Below are 20,348 nucleotides of genomic sequence, written 5' to 3'. Positions count from 1 at the left end.
CTTCCCGATACAGCACACCGTCTTTCTCCCTGATTCTCTTCCACTGCCTGGCGAGCTCCAAGACCTGGTCTGATTCCCTTGACCGCTCTCCTTTGTTCGGGGGGCGCCGTCTCCTCCAGTAGTTAAGGAATGGTTTGATGACTAGGTCGGTGGCTTGCAGGGCCTGCAGGTCCGCCTTCTCCCGCACTGGAGCTGCATCTATGGCCATGGCATGGACAGCGAGCCGTGGTTGTCCCACTGGGCACTGAATGAAGCTATTGGATACTTGTGGGGGGACAGCAAAGCCAGGTGCAATGGCTGGGAGGGATTGAGGCCTTGGGGTGTTTGGTTGTCGGGACAGAGCGTCTGCGTTGCGGTTGGCTGTGCCGGGGCGGTACTTAATGTCGAAGTTGAAACTGGCCAACTGGGATGCCCACCGCTGTTCTACAGCTGCCAATTTAGCCGTCTGGAGATAGCTCAAGGGGTTATTATCTGTGTATACAGTAAAGGTCGACCCCAGGAGGTATTCTCGGAACTTCTCCGTCACTGCCCACTTCAAAGCTAAAAATTCCAATTTCATGGAGCTGTAGTTGGACATGTTTCTCTCTGTTGGCTTTAGTCCCCGACTGGCAAAGGCAATTGGCCTTCGTACGCCATCTTGTTCTTGTGACAATACAGCGCCAAGGCCCTGGTAACTGGCATCAGTCTCCAAGATGAAGGGCTTCTTAAAATCAGCGTATCCGAGGACAGGGGCCGTAACCAGCTTGTTCTTTAGTGTCTGGAATGCCTGTTCGCAGTGTTCATTCCAATGTCCTTCCAACTTGGCACTGACCTTTGACCGTGGCTTCTTTGGGCCTCCCTCCAACTCACCGACCACTCTGTGCAGTGGGGAAGCATGCCTGGCGAATCCCTCCACGTACCGCCTATAGTACGAGCAGAACCCCAGGAACGAGCGGAGTTCAGTCACTGTTGATGGGCGTTTCCACTCTACTACTGCCTTGGTCTTCTCCGGGTCGGTGGCCACACCGTCAGCGGAAATGACGTGGCCCAGGTATTTCACCTCCCTCTGAAAGAAGTGGCATTTGGACATCTTCAGTTTCAGGTTGTGCTGCTGAAGTCGATTCAAGACCATCTCCAACCGCTGCAGGTGTTGGCTGAAGGTTGTGGAGAAAATGACAACATCATCCAAGTACAGTAGGAGTGACTGGAAGCTCTGGTCACCAAAGATGCGCTCCATCAGGCGTTGGAAGGTGCCTGGTGCGTTGCAAAGTCCAAATGGCATTCTGTTGAATTCGAAAAGGCCAAACGGGGTACAGAAGGCCGTCTTTTCTTTGTCTTTCTCTGCCATCGGTACTTGGTTGTAGCCGCTTGCCAGGTCAAGGGTCGAGAACCATTTGGCACCTGTAAGAGCATCCAGTGACTCCTCGATGCGTGGTAGGGGGTAAGCGTCCTTTCTGGTCTTGGCGTTGAGTAGTCTGTAATCGACACACAGCCGTATATCCCCACACTTCTTCTGGACCACCACGATGGGGGAGGAGTAGGGGCTGCAGCTCGCTCTCACGATACCCCGCTGCAGAAGGTCTTGTATATGGGCCTTGACCAGAGAGAACTGGGAAGGGGGAAGGCGACGGTACCGTTGGCGTACGGGAGCCTTGTCTATCAGCGGGATGTCATGGTGGATCAGGTTGGTACAGCCAAGCTCCCCTTCCTCCACGCTGAATGCACCTCGATACTTCATCAACAGGGTCTTTGCTGCTTCTACGTCCTCCGGGGGCAGGTCAGGCCATTTCAAATCGTTCAGACCAGGGAGGGGCAAAGGTGGGGAAGACTGTGCCACCGTGGACTGAATGAATACGACCTGCCGGTCAGGATCTCCAAACTGCTCCTCCACATGCACAGAGTGTGAGTGCAGGTCGGCCAGGTGTAACGTCCCCAGCAAAGTTTTTGGCTTCAGCCACTGGTCCTCCTCTCCCACATTCACAACCGGGATGTTGACAGTCCCCCGGGAGACAGCAAGGAGGGCACTGGAAATCAGTAGGTTCACAGGAAGGTGGCCTTTCCCATAGGGCAGGGGCTCCAGCATGACACTATCCAAGGCCGGACCAGGGCCTTGGTTACATGTAGCCTGGATGAACCGTAGGGAACCTGCTGGTATGCAGATTGCTGGTCCTGGCAGTGCCACCGCTTCCCCCACACAGCCCGTCTGTAGAAGGCGCTCCATCTGTTGGCACTCTGATAACGCTCGTGCCCAGTCTTTTCCAGCTTGTTGCACTGAGGGAAAAGAGAAGAGGTCGTTACCATGTTCCCTAAAGAGTACAGAATAGCAGCCACTGATTATGTTCATTCCAAGCAGGCCAGGTACAGCATTTTTCCGCTGCATGGAACCTGGGTCACGGGGACCTTTTACAACCAGGATGCCCATCCGTGGGAGGACCATGCCCAGGACTTCAACATCAAGTTCCACATACCCCCAAGTATGGGATGTCCAATCCATTGGCTGCTGTCAAGTGAAGCCAGTTACAAGATTTCAGCTGTTCATTCGTTTGGGGCTTCAGGTGTTCTTCAAAGAAGGTCTGTGTTACAGTAGTGACCATTGACCCTGTGTCTAGCAAGGACGGCACCATAACCCCCCCTATGTTGACCTTAACCACCGGGCAATGTCCAATTAACCTAGATTCTAAACTGGCCTGTTTGGAACCCAAAAATCCCCCTCCTGTTGCCGGGTTCCCATCAACAGAGGGCGCTAGTTTTCCTGATGCTCTACTGCATTCACCTGTACCCCCACCCTTGGACCCTGGCCCCTTGGCCCCACCCCACCTGGGAGTCCACCAATGTTAACCCGACAAAACCTCGCAATATGGCCTGCTCTATTGCATCGCCTGCATATTGGTTTACCGTCTGGTTGGAATTGGTATGGCTTTGGCCTGTTGCCACTGGAGATGTCCTGGGGATTCACGTAGTTGTGCGCAGAGGGGGGGCGAGAGGAAGAGGGGCCTAGGTGTTCAAGAATGGCATCGAGTTGCACCTGCTGTCGGCGTAAACACTCTTTTAACTCCCCCAACTCATCACTGGGCTTAACAGAAATGGCATTAGTATCAACATCACAATTATCCACTCCCGAGGCCTGAGCGTCACAAGAATAAGCCCGAGCTCTTTGAGCACCGCTAGGGGGCCCTCGTTTTTCCCATTTGATGGCTACATTACGTACTTGACTAAATGACTGGTTAGGGTGCTGCTGAACCAGGTAAGCCAATTCACGCTGTAACTTAGCATCACGTACATTCTCAATGAAAGTGTCACGAATCACCAATTCCGGGTGTGAAACCCCACGTGGATCTTTGCCTTTAAGCAGCTCCATCAAATGTAGCAAAGCATGAGAAAATTCACGGATAGATTCATTATCCTGTTGTCTGCGTTGAAAGAACTGCCTTTGTAGTGTCACATAGGTCTGATCACAACCAAAGTTATCCAATAAAATATTAAAAATAGACTCAGGATTTGCTCTGTCTGCAGGAGAACCAAATTTAATTTCCCTCTTAGCTTCCCCATCTAAGAGATCACAGAGAAAGGCTGCCTGTTCAGCTGGAGATGTATGTCTCACTGACAGGGACTTTCGCGCCTCCTCCACCCAATCCTCCACAGTTAAACCATCCTGAGTCATAACGCCTGAGAAGCGTGGACATTTCCTCTCTCTCGGTGCATAAATATACACCCGCTCTGGTGCTGAGTTCTCGCCAACACCGTCAGCCGCTACCTGGCTAGATGGCCCAGGGGTCTCTGTATTAAAAGCAACATTACCCCTGTCTCGCAGCCTGTTATTTTCTGCCTGTAGCTGCTCCACAAGCTCGGTCAGTGCCCTGATTTGTTCATCAGGTTCAGACATTTTTTCCAGCTTTCAACACAGCACCAAACTATGAAGAACCTAGGGCAGCGGTGAACACCACCAACAGAAATGTCCAGGATGTGTGCTTCCAGGTGATACTGCCACTAGGAGGCGATGAGGTCCTCTTGATCTCCTGGACAACCACTGCTCCTTTCCTCCAACCCTAACACGTTGCTGTACAAAACTCTGTGCCTCCAATTCATAAACACAAAAAGCCTCTGATCCTGCCAACAACGCCAAATGTGACCAAATGAGTGCTGCTCATACCCTTTTAAACAATCATCTGGTAATCAAAATCCCTTGCAGGTAATGGTAACTTTAGGGAGAGACAGAGGCTTCTGTGTGTACAATTATATCACATTTATTGATAATCACAATTAAAAGAAACAAGCCATCCAACAGATAAAATGGGTACTTTAGGTACGGGACCGAGGGACACAATAACACCTCCTACTACATCACTGCAAACGTAAATAAAGATAAATAAAAGCACTGCTCAAAGGCACAAATGAGCACACCAATACTATTAAAAATACTATAAAAACGTCACACTGTAGAAGTGGGGAAGGGGGGGGGGGGGGGGGGGGCCCGGTCACCATGTACGAAGTACACCAAAATAAAATAACACTTCCTACAAAAATAGTTGAGGCACGAGAGTAGCAACGCTTCAAATAAAAACTGTATAAAAATAAAACTGTATAAAAATAAAATGGAGGAAAGGAGCAATGGCTGCCTGCTGACCGCTGTGTCACCAGTCCAGCCTGCAATATACACAGACCAATTAGACACTGAATACTTATACTGTCCATCCTCATATACTGGCCAGTTTAACACTCTACCTCTTGGGCCTACAGCATTTACTTGCCCAGCAAGTAAGGGTAAGGCTCAGGATCCTCACAGGAATTCAGGTCCAGTCTAACACAGTAAGAAAACAAAATAATATTAATTCTTAAATTAACAATATAATGAAGAATCAGACTGAAAGTGGTTGCATGCCAATGCATGAGTCATACCTTGTTTGTTGCTAAGATGTGTGTGTGTGGAATCTGTCCCCAACAGCACCATTCACAGTCTTGGTACTTTAGACACACAGGTGCTGCACTCACACCCACACACGCACGCACTGATCCCAACAGAGCAAACGAGAACAAACGATACTTCCGCTCTTCTCACGAGAGTTTATACAGGCTCAGATTACTGCTCTGCATGAGTCTAGGTAGGTGGCTCCCAGGTCCTAGTGTCCCACCCGTCACACTTAGATGTATTCGTATGGCGTGTATGACAATTGTAGCCTCATTCTTCAGCTGCAACCCCAGCGGAGTGAAACGCACATGGGAGCAAATAAAAAATAAATATAAAAACATAATTCAAAGCGGTAAGTAGGCTCACTTTCATATCTTAGAAGTACAACAAGTACAAGGCTTTAGTGTTTCTATCACTCTCTGTTTTAGGATGATATCAGTATACAAAAGCACAATGAAATAGCATTGACATTAAGCAAACAGAAAAAAAAATGACAAGAAGAAGACAGGAGGGTCCCTGAATACGCGTTCTCTTCTCTTCTCTCCTCTCACGATCCGCGCACCGAGCTCCACTGGATTCTCTTCGAAAGGGCATGCCATTTTCCAAGAGAGCTGATTGGTCAGTGGGCGGTGCTTTTATACCCGGTGATCTGTATCTCGAACATAACCTGCTCCGGAGCAGGTTAGCTGTTCAGCATAAGTTACCATGGCGATGTGCCCCGATAAGAAGTGAACCACCGTCGTAGTCCTGAAAACCCAGGGTTAAACCTGAAGTTACCTCGCTAACCCCAAATCCCGCTTCGTAGTACAGGCCCCAGGTATCAACCTGTAACAGTTAATCAATACTGGAGCTGTAGCCCTCCTCTCACTCTCTCCCTGAGTTAAGCGACATGGATGGGTACCAGCTCAGACCAGGAGGTGTATGAGACCAGACACCAGACTACAACGGCTCCTTAAACAGGTTTCAGTCATTGAAATGAGGTCAGACTTTTATTGTGCTGATTATTAAACACATTTCTTCACCTGAACAAAGACAAAAGACTGAACCAGACTTGCGTAAGAGATGACGTAGTGTGAAGCAGCCAGATCCAGCCACAAGGGGAAACCTAGTAGGGTTCAGATGGTTGGACATGACTCAGGTTCGGGTTTCTCCAACAGTTCTTGTGTTAAAGAAGGAGCCAGAACTTACAATACTCTCATGCTTACACGCTTCAGGGTCGGCTGGGGTCCACAGTAACCAAACTCAGGTGCAACTGCAGCACTCTCAGAACCAGCAGAAGTCCAATCTTCACCTCAGCCGAAGTCCCTCCACGTCCTCCGTCACCTTCAGGGAGCACGTCCGTGCCTCCCCTTCATCCAAAGACTTCCTGGCCACGAAACTGATGAGCCCCAGCGGGAACTGCCCCGCCTTCTTCAGGCGCTTGCCGTGGTTGCGGACGCTGACGAAGCACAGGGTGTTGATGACCCCGTTGCTCATGGCTATGCACTCGATGATGTAGAAGGCCACCAGGGAGTTCCTATCCCTGGAGATGAGGGTGGGGTAGAAGTCCCGCACTAGGGCGAAGGCGTAGTACGGTGTCCAGCACAGGATGTAGGCCACCAGCACCAGAATCAACACCACCACCGTCCTGCGACGCCGGTGGAGCCTCTTCCTGATCTGCTCCGTCTGGAAACCCGGGACACTTTTGAACCAAAGCTCTTTGGAGATCTGCGTGTAGCAGACGGCCATGACGGCCACGGGGACCACAAACTCCAGAGCGAAGACGAGGAGGAAGTAGGAGCGGTAGTAGATCTGCTGGTCCACAGGCCAGATCTGAGCACAGAAGGTCTTATGGGTGTCGCCTTCCACATGGGGGTACGTGGTCTCTGAGGCCATGTAGGCGGAGGGGATGGAGATGAAGACGGGGACGATCCAAATGGTCAGGATCACGCAGTACGCCGTCTGGTGCTTCATGCGAGGCCTCAGCGGGTAGACGATCGCCATGTACCTGCAGAAAGACGCAGAACAGCACATTTGTTCCAACGCAGCTTCATCTTTGTCATTTGTTTTCACACATTTGCACTAAACTTCTGCTCCGCCTCAATCAAAGTTGGCTTGAAAGGTGGACTTCAGGGTTCTTTATCAAGACTGCTGATGGACAGTTTTCTGGTATTATCACTACTTTTGTTGTAGAAACGTAGTCAGCACCTCGCGTGAACAGGACCATAATGTTAGCTGGTCAGCTACAGGCTAACAGGATCAAACAGAGTCTGGATGAAAATATACAAAACATTGTGGTTAATCATCTTTCTGTAACTCCTATTTAGAAGAAATGTTTCAAGTCCTTTTTAAAAAGATTCAATAGGGGTGCCAAAACCTAGCGGTTGGTAGAGGAACCTCAGGTCTGGATCTAGTCTAAGATTGAAGCTCCTAAAACAAACAAACAAATCCAGCTGGATAATGTAATTAGAGCTTAAAGCATTGGTATTTGTAAAGAAACACATTTTCTGGAACATCTAACGTTTTCAGTAAAACAGCTCGAATACGCTGTTTTTCCTTTTCTTCAGTTTTTCTTCTCATGTTGGCCTACCACGTTCACCGATAGTCAACTTGAACCTTTCATCATTCATATCTTAAAGAGAATATGTTCTCTTTATGTGGTTGTCGTTCATTTCCACCGTGACGGTTGTGTGTTGGCCTGGACGTAGGGTTGCCACCCGTCCCGTAAAATACGGAATTGTCCTTTATTTGAGAAAAAAATGTTGCGTCCCATATTGAACTAATACGGGACGCGATTTGTACCGTATTTTCATTAACTTTTACACCATATTCTAGTTGAATTATTGAAATAAATTAACTTTTACACCATATTCTAGTTGAATTATTGAAATAAATTAACTTTTACACCATATTCTAGTTGAATTATTGAAATAAGTTAACTTTTACACCATATTCTAGTTGAATTATTGAAATAAGTTAACTTTTACACCATATTCTAGTTGAATTATTGAAATAAGTTAACTTTTACACCATATTCTAGTTGAATTATTGAAATAAATTAACTTTTACACCATATTCTAGTTGAATTATTGAAATAAATTAACTTTTACACCATATTCTAGTTGAATTATTGAAATAAATTAACTTTTACACCATATTCTAGTTGAATTATTGAAATAAATTAACTTTTACACCATATTCTTCACCTGTAGGCTATATTACATCTGGGCTGATATGGACATACGTAGCATAGGAGGCTATTTCAGTTGCTAGTATGGTTGGCTGTCTGTACAGTCATGCAAGTTCAATGCTATTAAAGCACTTTAAACTTTAAATCAAAGCATTTTGTTTTTTCATATAAAATAAACACATTTTTATTCAGTTTAGAAGTTTTGGGGCTTTTTTTTGGCTCCTGCGCTGCTGAAATCAGGGCGTCCCTTATTTCTATTTCTGAAAGGTGGCAACCCTACCTGGACGGTTCCGAGGGCGAAGCGCTGGTAGCTAATGCTAAACCAAGCATCGCTACAAGTAGCCATCAGTTCTGATGTCGCCACTAAAACGGTCTTTGAACGTGGATCCTTTCAGGATCCGCTCAAGCAGAGGTCTTCAGGGACCGGCAGTCCCCCAACGCTGGCAGGATCCAACACCGCCAGGATCCGGCCAGGCCACCGCTGGCACCAGCAGAGGTTTGATGCTCTTCATTTCAGCAGCAAGGGGGCCACCACAGATGGTATGTTAGCTTCTTCAACAGTCTTTAACTCAAATTGACCTTTCTTCTAAACCTGGAGCTCGCTGACGGTCCCTGAGAAAGCAGGCTAGACTGTCCCTGTGTAGCTGATCCCAGATGTCAGCTGTAGAGAGTTGGAACCGGGAGAACAACTGGGTTGTAATTGAAATCAGAGCCCGTAATGGACGAAGCTTAGAACACCAGGAGAAGCTTTTCTTGTGGCTGGACCTGATTCTGGTACTGAAGGTTTTCTGTCTGCTGGAGCGGGAACTCTTTTGATTCTGTGTTTTCAACAGGAATTAAACCATTTAACATCTTCAGCATTTACATGCATCATCTGATCAATACAGGATCCCCCAGTCGATGAAGGGTTGGAAGAACTGGCAGGGATGCAGACTGGAAACTTCTAGATATAGATGTACTGCTGTCTGAGAGGAACATCCCAGCTAGTGTTTATATGTGGACCCCGTATGGGTTACAGGTGGGCTGCAAACACAGGTTCAATGTGGGTCTGTCTGCATGTCCCTGGAGGGATCTACCTGGGTTTTAGATTATGTCGGGCCTCCATTCATCCACTGATTCCGTTTATCCATTCAGGTCATGGATACCTATGGACCTTCAGACCTCCTCCAGCTCTTCCAGGAGAAAACAGAACCATTCCAACTCCATCTGGCAGATATAATTTCTCCTTCTGGTCCTGGTTCTGCCTCAGAGTCTCCTCCAGGTTGGACATGCTTGAGACTCCTGTCCAATCAGGCATCCAGAAGGCTTCCTAACGAGAGGAATCACCTCTGCTGGTTCCTCTCACTTGTCCTGTCCCTAACGGAGAGTCCAGCCACCCTGCAGAGGAAACTCCGACCAGCTCCCAGGTCAAAGTTCCTCACCTGCTGATGTACCGAGGAAAGGTTTGTGACTGCAGGGTGCAAGGTTCTCCATGTGGACCGCTAACCAAGAGCACGTCTGCTGAAGGTTGTCGATTCGTGGTTGAGAGCTGGTGTTGTTTTCCAAATGAATGAAAACAAAATAAAGGAACTGGACGTCTGTGGAGGACCAACAGGACACCAGGTTTCAACAGACACGCAGGTGGACGTACCTGTCCACAGCGATGGCCAGCAGCGCATTGGTGGACACGTAGAGCGAGACGGTGCGGAGGTAGTTGATGGAGGCGCAGAGCAGCAGGCCGTGGCTCCACGACAGCTTCTTCACCACGTAGTAGTCCAGCAGGAAGGGGCAGCACACGGCCGCCACCAGCACGTCCGACACGGCCAGGCTGGCGATCAGCAGGTTGGTGATGTTTCGGAGCTGCTTGAAGCGGGCCAGGCTGGCGATGAACAGACAGTTTCCCACCCCGCAGACCAGCATGATGCCCACCAGGACCACAGCGATGACGATGGTGGCCACAAAGAAGGCCCGGCCCTGGGTGGTGTCTGGGATCTCCTCCGGAGGAACCTCGTAGTCCCGGACATCACCGGCCGGGAGGAGCTGGTCCATCAGAGCCCAGCTGCTGTTGGTCGGACCGGCCATTCTGGATCAGGTCAACATGTCTGGACCGCCAGGTCTGAAGGGAAACATCTGTTAGGACACCAGGACACAGAAGTTCATGAAAACAAAACCGTAGAGACACAGACACCTCCAACATCCAGTTTTGGAGCCAGCGCCCCCAACCACACCTCTTTTTCAGGGAAGGTCTCGCTTCTTTCTGCAATTCAACTCAAAACCACATTCTGCACCAAAGACAGAAGCACGACTCCCTAAATAGAATAACGATTAAGGTCCTGAACTAGTCTACCTGTAGTCCAGACCTTTCAGCAACTGAAAACATTTGAACCATCAGGAAAAGAAAAGCAGAACAAAATCTTCCAAAACTCCATCAGTTGAACTACCGACCACTAGGGTCTGGATCCAGACCTGCGGTTCCTCTAGTGACCACTAGGGTCTGGATCCAGACCTGCGGTTCCTCTAGTGACCACTAGGGTCTGGATCCAGACCCGCGGTTCCCCTAACGTGAGCGTTTTGTCTTGTTTGTTGATGAGGGGACGACCACTACTATATTATTATGCTATTATAGTATTACATATATTTATATTATATCGTGCTACATTACTCTATATAATAATTATTTATTTGTTTGTTTATTTATTTATTCTCAAATTAATATTCTTAATTTATTTATCTACTTTCATCATATTATTCACACACACACACACACACACACACACACACACACACACACACACACACACACACACACACACACACACACACACACACACACACACACACACACACACACACACACACACACACACACACACACACACAGCCGCCTGGGAGATTTGCGAGGCCCTGTGCGAAACGGCTGGGGGCCCCTCGCGCGTGAGCGTAGCGAGCGCGCGCGGAATTTTTTGGGTTTTTCGGGTCGGATCGGGTGTCTATATGCGCAATTTTAACTCTCCAATTAGCAAAATACTGGATACCTTCCCCTGCCTCATCATCATCTCTTGCCTCGACGCGGGGCCCCACGGCTGCTTGAGACCCGGTCGGATCGGTGATTTTTGTAACAAATTTATCAAACAAGCCTTTCAGAGAGGCATTAAACTCTTCCATTTTCTTTAGTTTTTTTTTCTTTTTTCATCCCCTGATGGAAATTTCCTGAATCTGTCTCGTTCTCTCGACATTGTGTGACAGTTTGTTCCAACTCCACCGTCTGGATCAGAGCAGCTTGTGTCTGCGCTTGGTCTGATCAGTTGTATTGAACAACAGACACGCGCATCATTGCATCAATATCATTGTAATATCATTGCAATCATATCATTGTAACTGATGTCGTCTTTTGTCGCTGTTTGTACTGTATGTTAATATAAAAAAAATAGATGAGGGGACCACGATCTATTGGATCATAAATCTTTACCACCAGTGTTTTTATTCTACATCTTATTTTGCTTTTTTGAACTTGTAGCACTTTAGAGATTTGTTTCAGTTAACTGTATAATTATTGAATGCACTCTTAAAGTTCAAGTTCACGGACCGCCACCATGATCATTTCTCACATTTACGTGTCATGCGACTCGTTTCTGCTGAATCATGGGAGTCAGACCTGCTTCTGGCCCAGATGGATTGAAGAAGTCTTTTTTCCTCCTTGTGAGAGTATTTTATGGTCCATATGTGACATTCCTGGGTCCATGGACACATTCAACACTTCCTCCACAAACCCAGGAACTGACCCTGAACCGTCTGGAGCTCCAGATGAAACCCTCTGATGCTGACGAGGCCGGAAAACGACCCACCCCTCAAACACGCCCGGAAAAGAAGAACTGGACAACCCAGCTGTGATGTCATCCAGAAGTCTTCAGGACGGAGCTTCTTGCGTTTCTTCCTTTTCTGACTTAGAAGTTTGTATTTCTTTAAGAAACCCTGTTGAATCACGACACATCAGAGACAGATGTGGTATGAGGTATAAAGTACCGACACGGTAGTCTCACAGGAGTCGTGCTCAAAACAATCTCTGAAACCAGGACTGCAGGATCCTGCTGGAGTTGTAGAGAAACCATAGGTCTGGATCCAGACCCTAGTGGTCAGTAGAGGAACTGCAGGTCTGGATCCAGACCCTAGTGGTCAGTAGAGGAACTGCAGGTCTGGATCCAGACCCTAGTGGTCGGTAGAGGAACCGCAGGTCTGGATCCAGACCCTAGTGGTCAGTAGAGGACCCGCAGGTCTGGATCCAGACCCTAGTGGTCAGTAGAGGAACCGCAGGTCTGGATCCAGACCCTAGTGGTTGTTAGAGGAACCGCAGGTCCAGATCCAGACTCTAGTAAAGGAACCGCAGGTCTGGATCCAGGGTCAGACTGTTATTACAGACTTCTGGACAAACAGAAAGGACTTAAAGGACAACGTGGACTATAAATATAAGACAATGAATGAAAACACCAGAAACCTCCTACATTGGTCACATTCTGTGTTCGTGAGCGGCCTGAGACAGAACCTCAGATTTCCTGAAACCTTTTTCTGTCTCTGAAGGTCTGAGCAGTCTCTGCAGGACTGAGATCTTCCTCCCAACCAGAACAGAATCATGAAGCATCTTTAAGTTCTCACACCCAAACTTCCGCAGACCCACACGAGACACAAACAGCTGGACCAGAACCACAAGTCCACCTGCAGAGTCTGAGCAGCAGGACAACGTAGGACTGCTGCTCAGTTCAACAGATAGACCAAAAGAAAACCCAGACACAAACGTTTGATCACAGACCTGAAGCTGCTGCCGCTCCTCCGTGAGCTCTGATCCGCTGACGGCTGGAGGAGGATGAGGAGGAGGGGGGGGAGCACAGCCTCCTCCCCCAGAAGAACCTCCCACACACTTGTGAATGTGCAGCAGGACATGAAGCATCATGAAAACAAGAATGAGGACATATCCAGTCAGATCTGAGGACAGCAGCTGTCCAGAAACCCTGGAGGAGATCCGTGCTGATGCTTCTGCAGGTCAGACTGCTGCTCAAGGGCAGATGTGGCCCACAAACCTGGTCCAGACCTGGGGTTCCGACTGAACCCCTCACGTTGGCTCTGAGTGATGGGCCACATCTGGATCCAACGTTCCTTGGCATCTGGGCACCTAGGGCTGGGCGATATATCGAGATTTTAATATATATCGATATATTTTCAAACACGATATGGTACGAGACAACATTGTTTATATCGATTTAAAAAAAAAAATATTTTTTTTTTTTACATTTAAAAAAAAAAAGATTTTGATATAGCTTATTTTGTGACAAATTGACTTGAATGTTTTATTTGAGATTTGCACAAATGTTTTGTTATTTGCACAACTGTCAACCTCAGTGGAAAAGTCTGCCTGTTACTGTCTACATTGTATTAATTGCACAGTGTATTTTAATTTAATTGTTATGCAGGAAAGGGATATTTGTTTTATTTTATTCAAGAAGCATTTTTATTCTATATATGCAGGCAGTTTATTTTTATTTCATTTGTTTTATACATTTTGATATTGTGCAGACCTCTGTTAATAAAGGAACCTGTGTGACATTTGGCACGAGGCTTTGTATTAAAACTGACTTTTTTTTAAGAGTATCGTCATTTAGCTAGAAAATATCGAGATATGACTTTTGGTCCATATCGCCCAGCCCTATGGGCACCTAAACGGGGTTTACTTGTTACTACCTATGGGTCAGTTTTACGGCCGGGGGCCGTGAGCAGCTCAGAGCCTGGTGTTTAATTCAATTCAATTTTATTTGTATAGCGTCAGAGACCCAGAACATAAACCCCCGAGCAATTATTCCATAAACAATGGCAGGTAAAAACTCCCCTAGTGGGAGAAAAGCCTTAAGCCAAACAGTGGCAAGAAAAACTCCCCTTTTCTTAACAGTCCAGATGTGGCCAGATGCCAACCAAGTCAATTTTTCATGTACTATCAACCACTTGATCTGGAAAAATGAGGGTCCAGGTGCAGAACTAGTTAGTATTACGAGGGCGAGGTTTGGCCCAGACGTCCTTCATCTAAATGTGGCAGCGGCCTTTGCTGTTTCCTCCCCGAGGATCAATAAAAGACATCAGAGTCTGAGGATGCTCTTTGACGTCACGTCAAGCTGATCCAGTAGATTTTCTCCTGGAGGTTTGAGCTTTTTCTTCCTCAGATTTACAAACACATGCTGACATCGGTGACAAGATTTAAACCTGCTGCCTGAAGATTCATAGAGCTGGAGAGGAATCGAGAGCGCACATAAAACCTGCCGCGTCACATCTGTCACTTCAGAGATGCTGCAATCACCGCAGCGGCCTTGAGAGTTGGCGTGGCGACCACTTTGTATTCATCACACACTCAGCATACACGCTCACACACACTGGGATCGGTATATGGCCTGATGGAGACCCCATGGAGGCCTCACATGAAGTCAGACGAACACGTGCAACTTGTTGCTGAGCAGTTTTTAGGTGTTAAATACCGCTTACGTTATTCATTAGTAACACAAACGCTCACGAACACCAGGAACCGCTCGTCCCATATTTGGACAGGTTCCCTTCCAGACCCGTCAGCTCAGGTGTGACATCACTTCACGTTCCAAGTTTTGACTTCTGAGCAGTGGTGGACAGTAACGGAGTAAATTTACTTGAGTACTGTACTTAAGTACATACCCAGAGGATTTGTACTTTACTTGAGTATTAGATTTCTTTGGTACTTATTACTCTTACTTGAATACATTTCCAAGACAAATATTTTTACTTTTACTCGAGTAAATTTCTAGGAAGGCTGAAAAGTACTCGTTACTTTCAGGTCTGCTCTTTTTTCTTCCTCCCTAAAATCCTATTGGACACAAGCTGTTTTTGTCAAAGGAGGAGACCTATCACAGTGCACGCTCTCCACTGGGATGTACGTAAAGCGGAAATACGTCAAGCCTCCTCAAAACGATACCGCCAACGTAGCCTGCGTTTGTCAAGACAGAGCCGAGAACAGAGAACAATGGCTACGCCTGCGATGAGATGTAGTTTTTTGTAAAGCAGTGGTCTTTGAGGGGGATCCAGACTTAGTTGGATGGTGCAGGTTCATTTGGTTTCAGTTCATGATTGTTAATAAACTCTGCATCATCTGCTGTCCTCTTATGCTCCCATTGATTTGATTTGTTTTTGGTGTTTCTGCAGGTTTTATATAACATTGTGGTTCTAAAAGCAGCACATCAGTGCAGCTGGTTTCAAAGAGTTAATTCTCAGAAACAAGAGTTAAAAGATCCTTAAATTAATTTAGAAAAAATATAGTAATTTACTGCTGTGGAAAATAAGAAATTTACTCTTACTCTTACTTTTACTTAAAGTAAATTTAAAAGCATTTACTTTTGGATACTTAAGTACCTTTAAAAGCAAGTACTTTTCTACTCTTACTCGAGTAATATTTTGACTGAGCTACTTTTACTTGTAACGGAGTAAATTTTGACCAGTAGTATTTGTACTCTTACTCAAGTACTGGGGTCGAGTACTCTGTCCACCTCTGCTTCTGAGGTAGATGGAGTGGACCAAGAGGTATGTCTGACTTTCCGAGCTGGAATTATGACCTTCAGGGGTTCCAGTTGAAACTCAGGTCGTGACCCTGGAATGACTCAGGGTCACAATGGGTGGAGTCAGCACAGAGCCAATCAGAGGAACCGGACAAACCCTCTGTGATGTCATCCACAGCCGTTGAGGCATCAGTCTCCTCTCATTGAGTAGCGCCATGTTGTAAACGGGCAGAACCAACAGACAGTTTCAAATCTTTTTATTTCAGTTTCAAATCTTTTTATTTCAGTTTCAAATTTTTTTTTCAGGTTCAGACTTTTGGCCCCGATCTGGCGTGGGGGGCGTGGCATCAACTGAGAGGGCGTGGCATCATGAGTGACAGCAGAACAGAGAAGGCGGGGGACGTTCCTCAGTCATGTTGCCTCAGGAAACATAGGTTGCAGAAGTTATCAGTAGAAGTATGATTCAACACTGTATATACACCATATTCACGTGATTGGCAGTGGAAAAAACTGATATTAGTGACACATTTCTGTTTGAAAGGCTGTTTTAGACCGTACTTGGCACCAATCGCAGTATAAAAGCAATAAACTATGCCAGACTGTACAGTTCAACAGCCACACTTTAAAGTTTGACATTTCCCACTTCCACATACTACCAAGTAGTTTCACTTACAAAAAGTGAAACTGAAAAAAAAGATTTGAAACTGAAAAAAAGATTTGAAACTGAAATAAAAGATTTGAAACTGAAATAAAAAGATCTGATACTGAAAAAAATAAAATTGAAACTGTAAAAAAGAATTTTCAGGTTCAAATTTTATTTTCAAATTAGCAAAACTTTTGGCCTTGATTTGGCTCCATAGAAGTCTAACCTACGATGCTGATTAAAAATAGCAGACTTTATTTCTGATCAAATCTGTCCAAACGTCGTCATTTCAAGAGTCCCGACCAAAACTACTCCTCAAACAAGTGCTGCCACAGCTGAAAGGAGGACTAGTGTGGGACCGCAGGAATCCTCTGATGCTGGCCCAGATGCTTGCGGGATTAGACCTGGTGCAGCCGGGCAAACCTTACAACAGCAATTCGCTGCAGTTCCCAGCAGGATCCGGCTTGGATCAGTCTCAAGATGACCCACCGTGGCTCCCAGGTCCCTGGGTCGGTCCACAATGGAGCTGCTGGTGAACAGTTACAACAGAACCTCAGGTTTCAGATGTCGTTTCAGGGGCAAAATCTGAAATAACCAGTTAGCACAAGGTACAACACATCATCTCCTCTTTAACATGTAAATTATATTCTGACAGGTTTGTTCACAGAAGTCAATACAGAGCTAAGCAGCTAAAGTGAAGACAGCTAGCTAGCTATCGGCTGCCAATCAAAAGACCACGCCCCAGATTGTGCATAATCAAATCAGTGGTTTTACATCGAGTTTTCCCGGTACAGTCATCATGGATTTGAAATGTAACCATGGAGTCCAAAAACTGTGCTTTGCACCAGACTATAAATATATTTATTTCTGCTGTAAAAGTTGAACATTTTAAGCTGCAGGTCTGGATCCAGACCATAATGGTCTGTAGAGGAACCTGGATCACGATGCAGCAGGTCAAGACGACTTACTGCTTCGTCTCTCAAGGTGGTTGACTAGTAACAAAGGTTTGAATCCACCGTTCCTCCGTCTAATGGACCACGACCTCCCAGAAACCCCCCAAACGATGCCAGCCAAGAGTAAGGAGTTAACTTTGTGACACGTTCCAGACGTTAAAATGACAGCTACAGAGGGTGAAGAAAAGTTAAGGTCCATCATGTCATTTTTAACGAGACTACTTAACTAAAACAGTCGCAGCAGAGTTTTATTGATACTTTGAAGCGTTGCTGTGATGGATCACTCTGATATTTGTGGACTCATGAACCAGCTGATGACGCAACAGTCTCCGTCCCCTTTGTGAAGAAACCAGCTCTGAGGCAACTATTATCTAAAAACTTTTATTCTTTTCTTTAGAAAATGAAGCATAGTCCTGAGGTCCGTCCTTCCTCTCAACACCAACAACAAAAAAAGAAAAAAAAGAAAGAAACAAGGCTGTCTTGGTTTCAGGGAACCAGACCCCCCCCTCCCCAGAGTCTCTTGTGTCCTGCAGCAGATCTACTTCTTGGCGTAGGTGATCTTCATGGCGCAGGTGGCTGTGATCCGGAAGCCCTGCAGCGCGTCTTTGGCCACGCCCGCCTGGGTGTCGCTCTCAAACTCCACGAAGGAGATGTCGTGTTTTCCCGGGACCAGACGCACTTCTTTGAAACCAGGAAACCTGCCGGCGACAGAAAGAGACCCGCAGTTAGCAGACTCATGGCTATCAGACACACGGCTGCCTGAACGCCGCTGGGTGGTTGTTCAGGACTCATTTGTGAACCGTCAGACAAGAGGACTGATTTGAAAAACAAAAAAGTGATGAATAAATAATGAGACTGTTCATTTGTGGTCTCAGATGTACGATTGTCGCCCTCAAGCTTCCGTCACATTCCCGACTCTTCCTGCATCAAGTTCTTGCTAAGAGATTAAGCCTGAATTATGGTTCTGCGTCAAACAAACGCAGAGCACACGCCGTCGCGCCGTCGTGAACCCTTCGGACTTCTCCGTCACTCCATTTCGCCGTGGTGCAGTACCCCCCGTGACCGCTAATTCGCAATCTTTTCCTGAATGGTTTATCCGACTTTTTCCGGTCACAGTGAATGAAAGAGATAAGGACAACTATTGTGCAAAAAAAAAAAAAAAAAAAATATCACACATACACAAAGAAAAGAGCGCTAAAAGTTCACGACTGCTTCAAACCGGGAACCGGAAATGCGTTGCTACCAAGCGAACCAATCACAGCCCTCTCCGTCTGCGTCGCCTCTACGCGTAGTTACAATTTTTGGGAGGTGCACGTCAGTGACGGCGTCAGTGACGGCGTCAGTGACGGCGTGCGGTACGCGTCGACGCAAACCACACGCCGTAGGCACGGGGTCGTTTTGACGCAGAACCATAACTCATGCTTTAGACAGCTAGATCTACGGTATCCGGTTCTGTCAGAGATCATTGTGAAGATGTGCAGAGTTCTGGGCCGGGAACTCACTGGTTGAACAGCATGGACAGCATCATCTCGTTGGTCTCCTCGGGGAGGTTGCTGAGGAACAGGATGTAGTTGGGTGGGTTGTCTGGGACCTGAGGAGACAAAGAGACGGGTGGAACTGGTTTAGAGGCTCCAGGATCTCAGTGATGTCCACTTCATACCATACAAGACAAATCAGGCAGGTTCTGCTGCCACCAGGGGGCAGTAAAAAGTCAGTGTTAACTTTAAACTGTTCACTGTCAACAGTCAACAATGTTCCTCTCTCACTCAGACAGGTCACTGATTCCTTCAGAACGCAGCGCCAGGTAAAAGCAGACCTACCTGTACTGCAGGTGTGTGACCTAGTCCAGTGGACACCTGTGAACCAGAAACAAGAGGACCGTTAAGAGCTGGAGTGTCCAGGACACCGGGCTGAGCCGGGGCCGCAAAACAGAGAAACACTAATTGATCAGCGCCGATCAGGAACGGTTTGTTGACGTCAGCAGAAGTGCCGTCAAACGACCAAAGCAATTGATTACAAACAAATTAGTTAATTATTATTAAATTATAACTAATAAAAGCAGCTGTTACAACCTCTGCATTCGTCCGGGCTGAGTCTGGTATAGAACCATCAGGAGACACTCATCTAAACAAACGTTTCTCATGATGTTCAGTTTTGAATAATTAAAATAATATTTTCAACCATCATGCCGACAAAACTCCTTGATGGTTCTTTTCTCGAGGTGGGATATTAGATAGTTTACTGTCAGAGCCCTGATTTAAACTATTAATAGTCTACAGGTGCTGATTTACCTTTTTTTTTTCTTCTTGTTTTGTTTTCGTGTAAGTCAGAGACATCGTCACTCCTCAGTCTCAGTTCACAGATTGCTGTTAAGATATTGGTGATTTATGTGCCCTTGAAAAGAGGTGATTAGACCAGTAATACCAGCAGATCTGTTTTAAATGTCTGAGCCTTTTGATGAGTTTACCTGTCCCACTTTGAGACGGAGCAGGAGCATCTCTGCTAACACTGAAGTTTGTTTCTGAATCACCACAAGACCAAAGAACTGTTCCAACGCTTTTTAGAGGAACCAGGCCTCAGACCAGAACCAGTTCAGAAGCCACAGCACTGAAATTGCTCAAACCAGGATTAAATTAACTCTGGATATTGTATTTACTGCCTACATTAAAATGTGCAAGACTTAAAACAAAGATGCCAAGTCTGGAAGAATATTTCATACTAAATGTTTATAATAATCTATTAGTGTTTCCAAATCGGAGAGGGATGTTTTGGCTTTTGTTACATTATTGGCTAGGAGGTCGATAGTGATAAATTGGAAGAGAGCCCCCCCCCCCCCACACACCCACTGGATAAGGGATATTTTATATAATCTTAAACTGGAGAAGATCAGATTCTCCCTTAATGGCTCTGCAGACAAATTTTGGAGGGCCTGGGGTCCATTCTTCACCTTTTACGAAGTCGGGATCCTACTCTAGTGGCGGACAGGTGAGGTCCGGTGGAATAGTGGCTTTATAAACTTGTGCTAGGGGTGGGGCGCTGCGGCACGGGTCACAGTAAATATTATAATATATCTTATAATTTGGCATACAGTATGTCCTATATGTTATGTTTTGGTCTCTGATGTTGTTGTTTTTTTTGTTTTGTTTTTTATTTTTGGGGTGAA

General features: G+C 46.4%; 2 protein-coding genes and 1 long non-coding RNA gene across 4 annotated transcripts in view; all 3 read right to left on the bottom strand.

Moving 5' to 3' along the window:
* Window positions 1-4,446: 4,446 nt before the first annotated feature.
* Window positions 4,447-4,973, bottom strand: LOC133453146 (uncharacterized). Its single transcript, XR_009783294.1, has 3 exons — window positions 4,876-4,973; window positions 4,702-4,777; window positions 4,447-4,623 (listed from the first exon to the last, which is right to left on the bottom strand). It is a non-coding gene; the product is annotated as an uncharacterized LOC133453146 (long non-coding RNA).
* Window positions 4,974-6,109: 1,136 nt separating this feature from the next.
* prokr1a (prokineticin receptor 1a) lies at window positions 6,110-10,149 on the bottom strand. Its single transcript, XM_061733029.1, has 2 exons — window positions 9,685-10,149; window positions 6,110-6,872 (listed from the first exon to the last, which is right to left on the bottom strand). Exons 1-2 carry the CDS (start codon window positions 10,113-10,115, stop codon window positions 6,173-6,175), a joined length of 1,131 nt encoding a protein of 376 aa, XP_061589013.1. The 5' UTR covers window positions 10,116-10,149; the 3' UTR covers window positions 6,110-6,172.
* A 7,403-nt stretch (window positions 10,150-17,552) lies between these two features.
* snrpb2 (small nuclear ribonucleoprotein polypeptide B2) overlaps window positions 17,553-20,348 on the bottom strand; it is a 7,970-nt gene continuing 5,174 nt past the window's right edge. For both annotated transcript variants that reach the window (XM_061723798.1, XM_061723789.1), the window contains exons 5-7: window positions 19,006-19,041; window positions 18,688-18,776; window positions 17,553-17,883 (exon numbers count right to left, since the gene is read on the bottom strand). In XM_061723798.1, the coding sequence (XP_061579782.1) occupies window positions 17,724-17,883; window positions 18,688-18,776; window positions 19,006-19,041 (285 nt within the window). In that variant the 3' untranslated portion in view covers window positions 17,553-17,723. The remainder of the gene's footprint in view (window positions 17,884-18,687; window positions 18,777-19,005; window positions 19,042-20,348) is intronic.

Source organism: Cololabis saira, chromosome 1 (genome assembly GCF_033807715.1).
Source record: "Cololabis saira isolate AMF1-May2022 chromosome 1, fColSai1.1, whole genome shotgun sequence".
Lineage (NCBI taxonomy): Eukaryota > Metazoa > Chordata > Actinopteri > Beloniformes > Belonidae > Cololabis > Cololabis saira.
The sequence above is the reverse complement of the archived record's forward strand: the minus strand, read 5'-3'. Positions and strand labels throughout refer to the sequence as shown.

What these genes read in the sequence shown, in the direction of transcription:
- prokr1a (XM_061733029.1), bottom strand. Translation starts at nt 10,115, where the DNA reads ATGGCCGGTCCGACCAACAGCAGCTGGGCTCTGATGGACCAGCTCCTC. An exon ending in CTGGCCATCGCTGTGGACAG is followed by an intron (nt 6,873 to 9,684) that starts GTACGTCCACCT and finishes GTCTTTCTGCAG; the next exon opens with GTACATGGCGATCGTCTACC.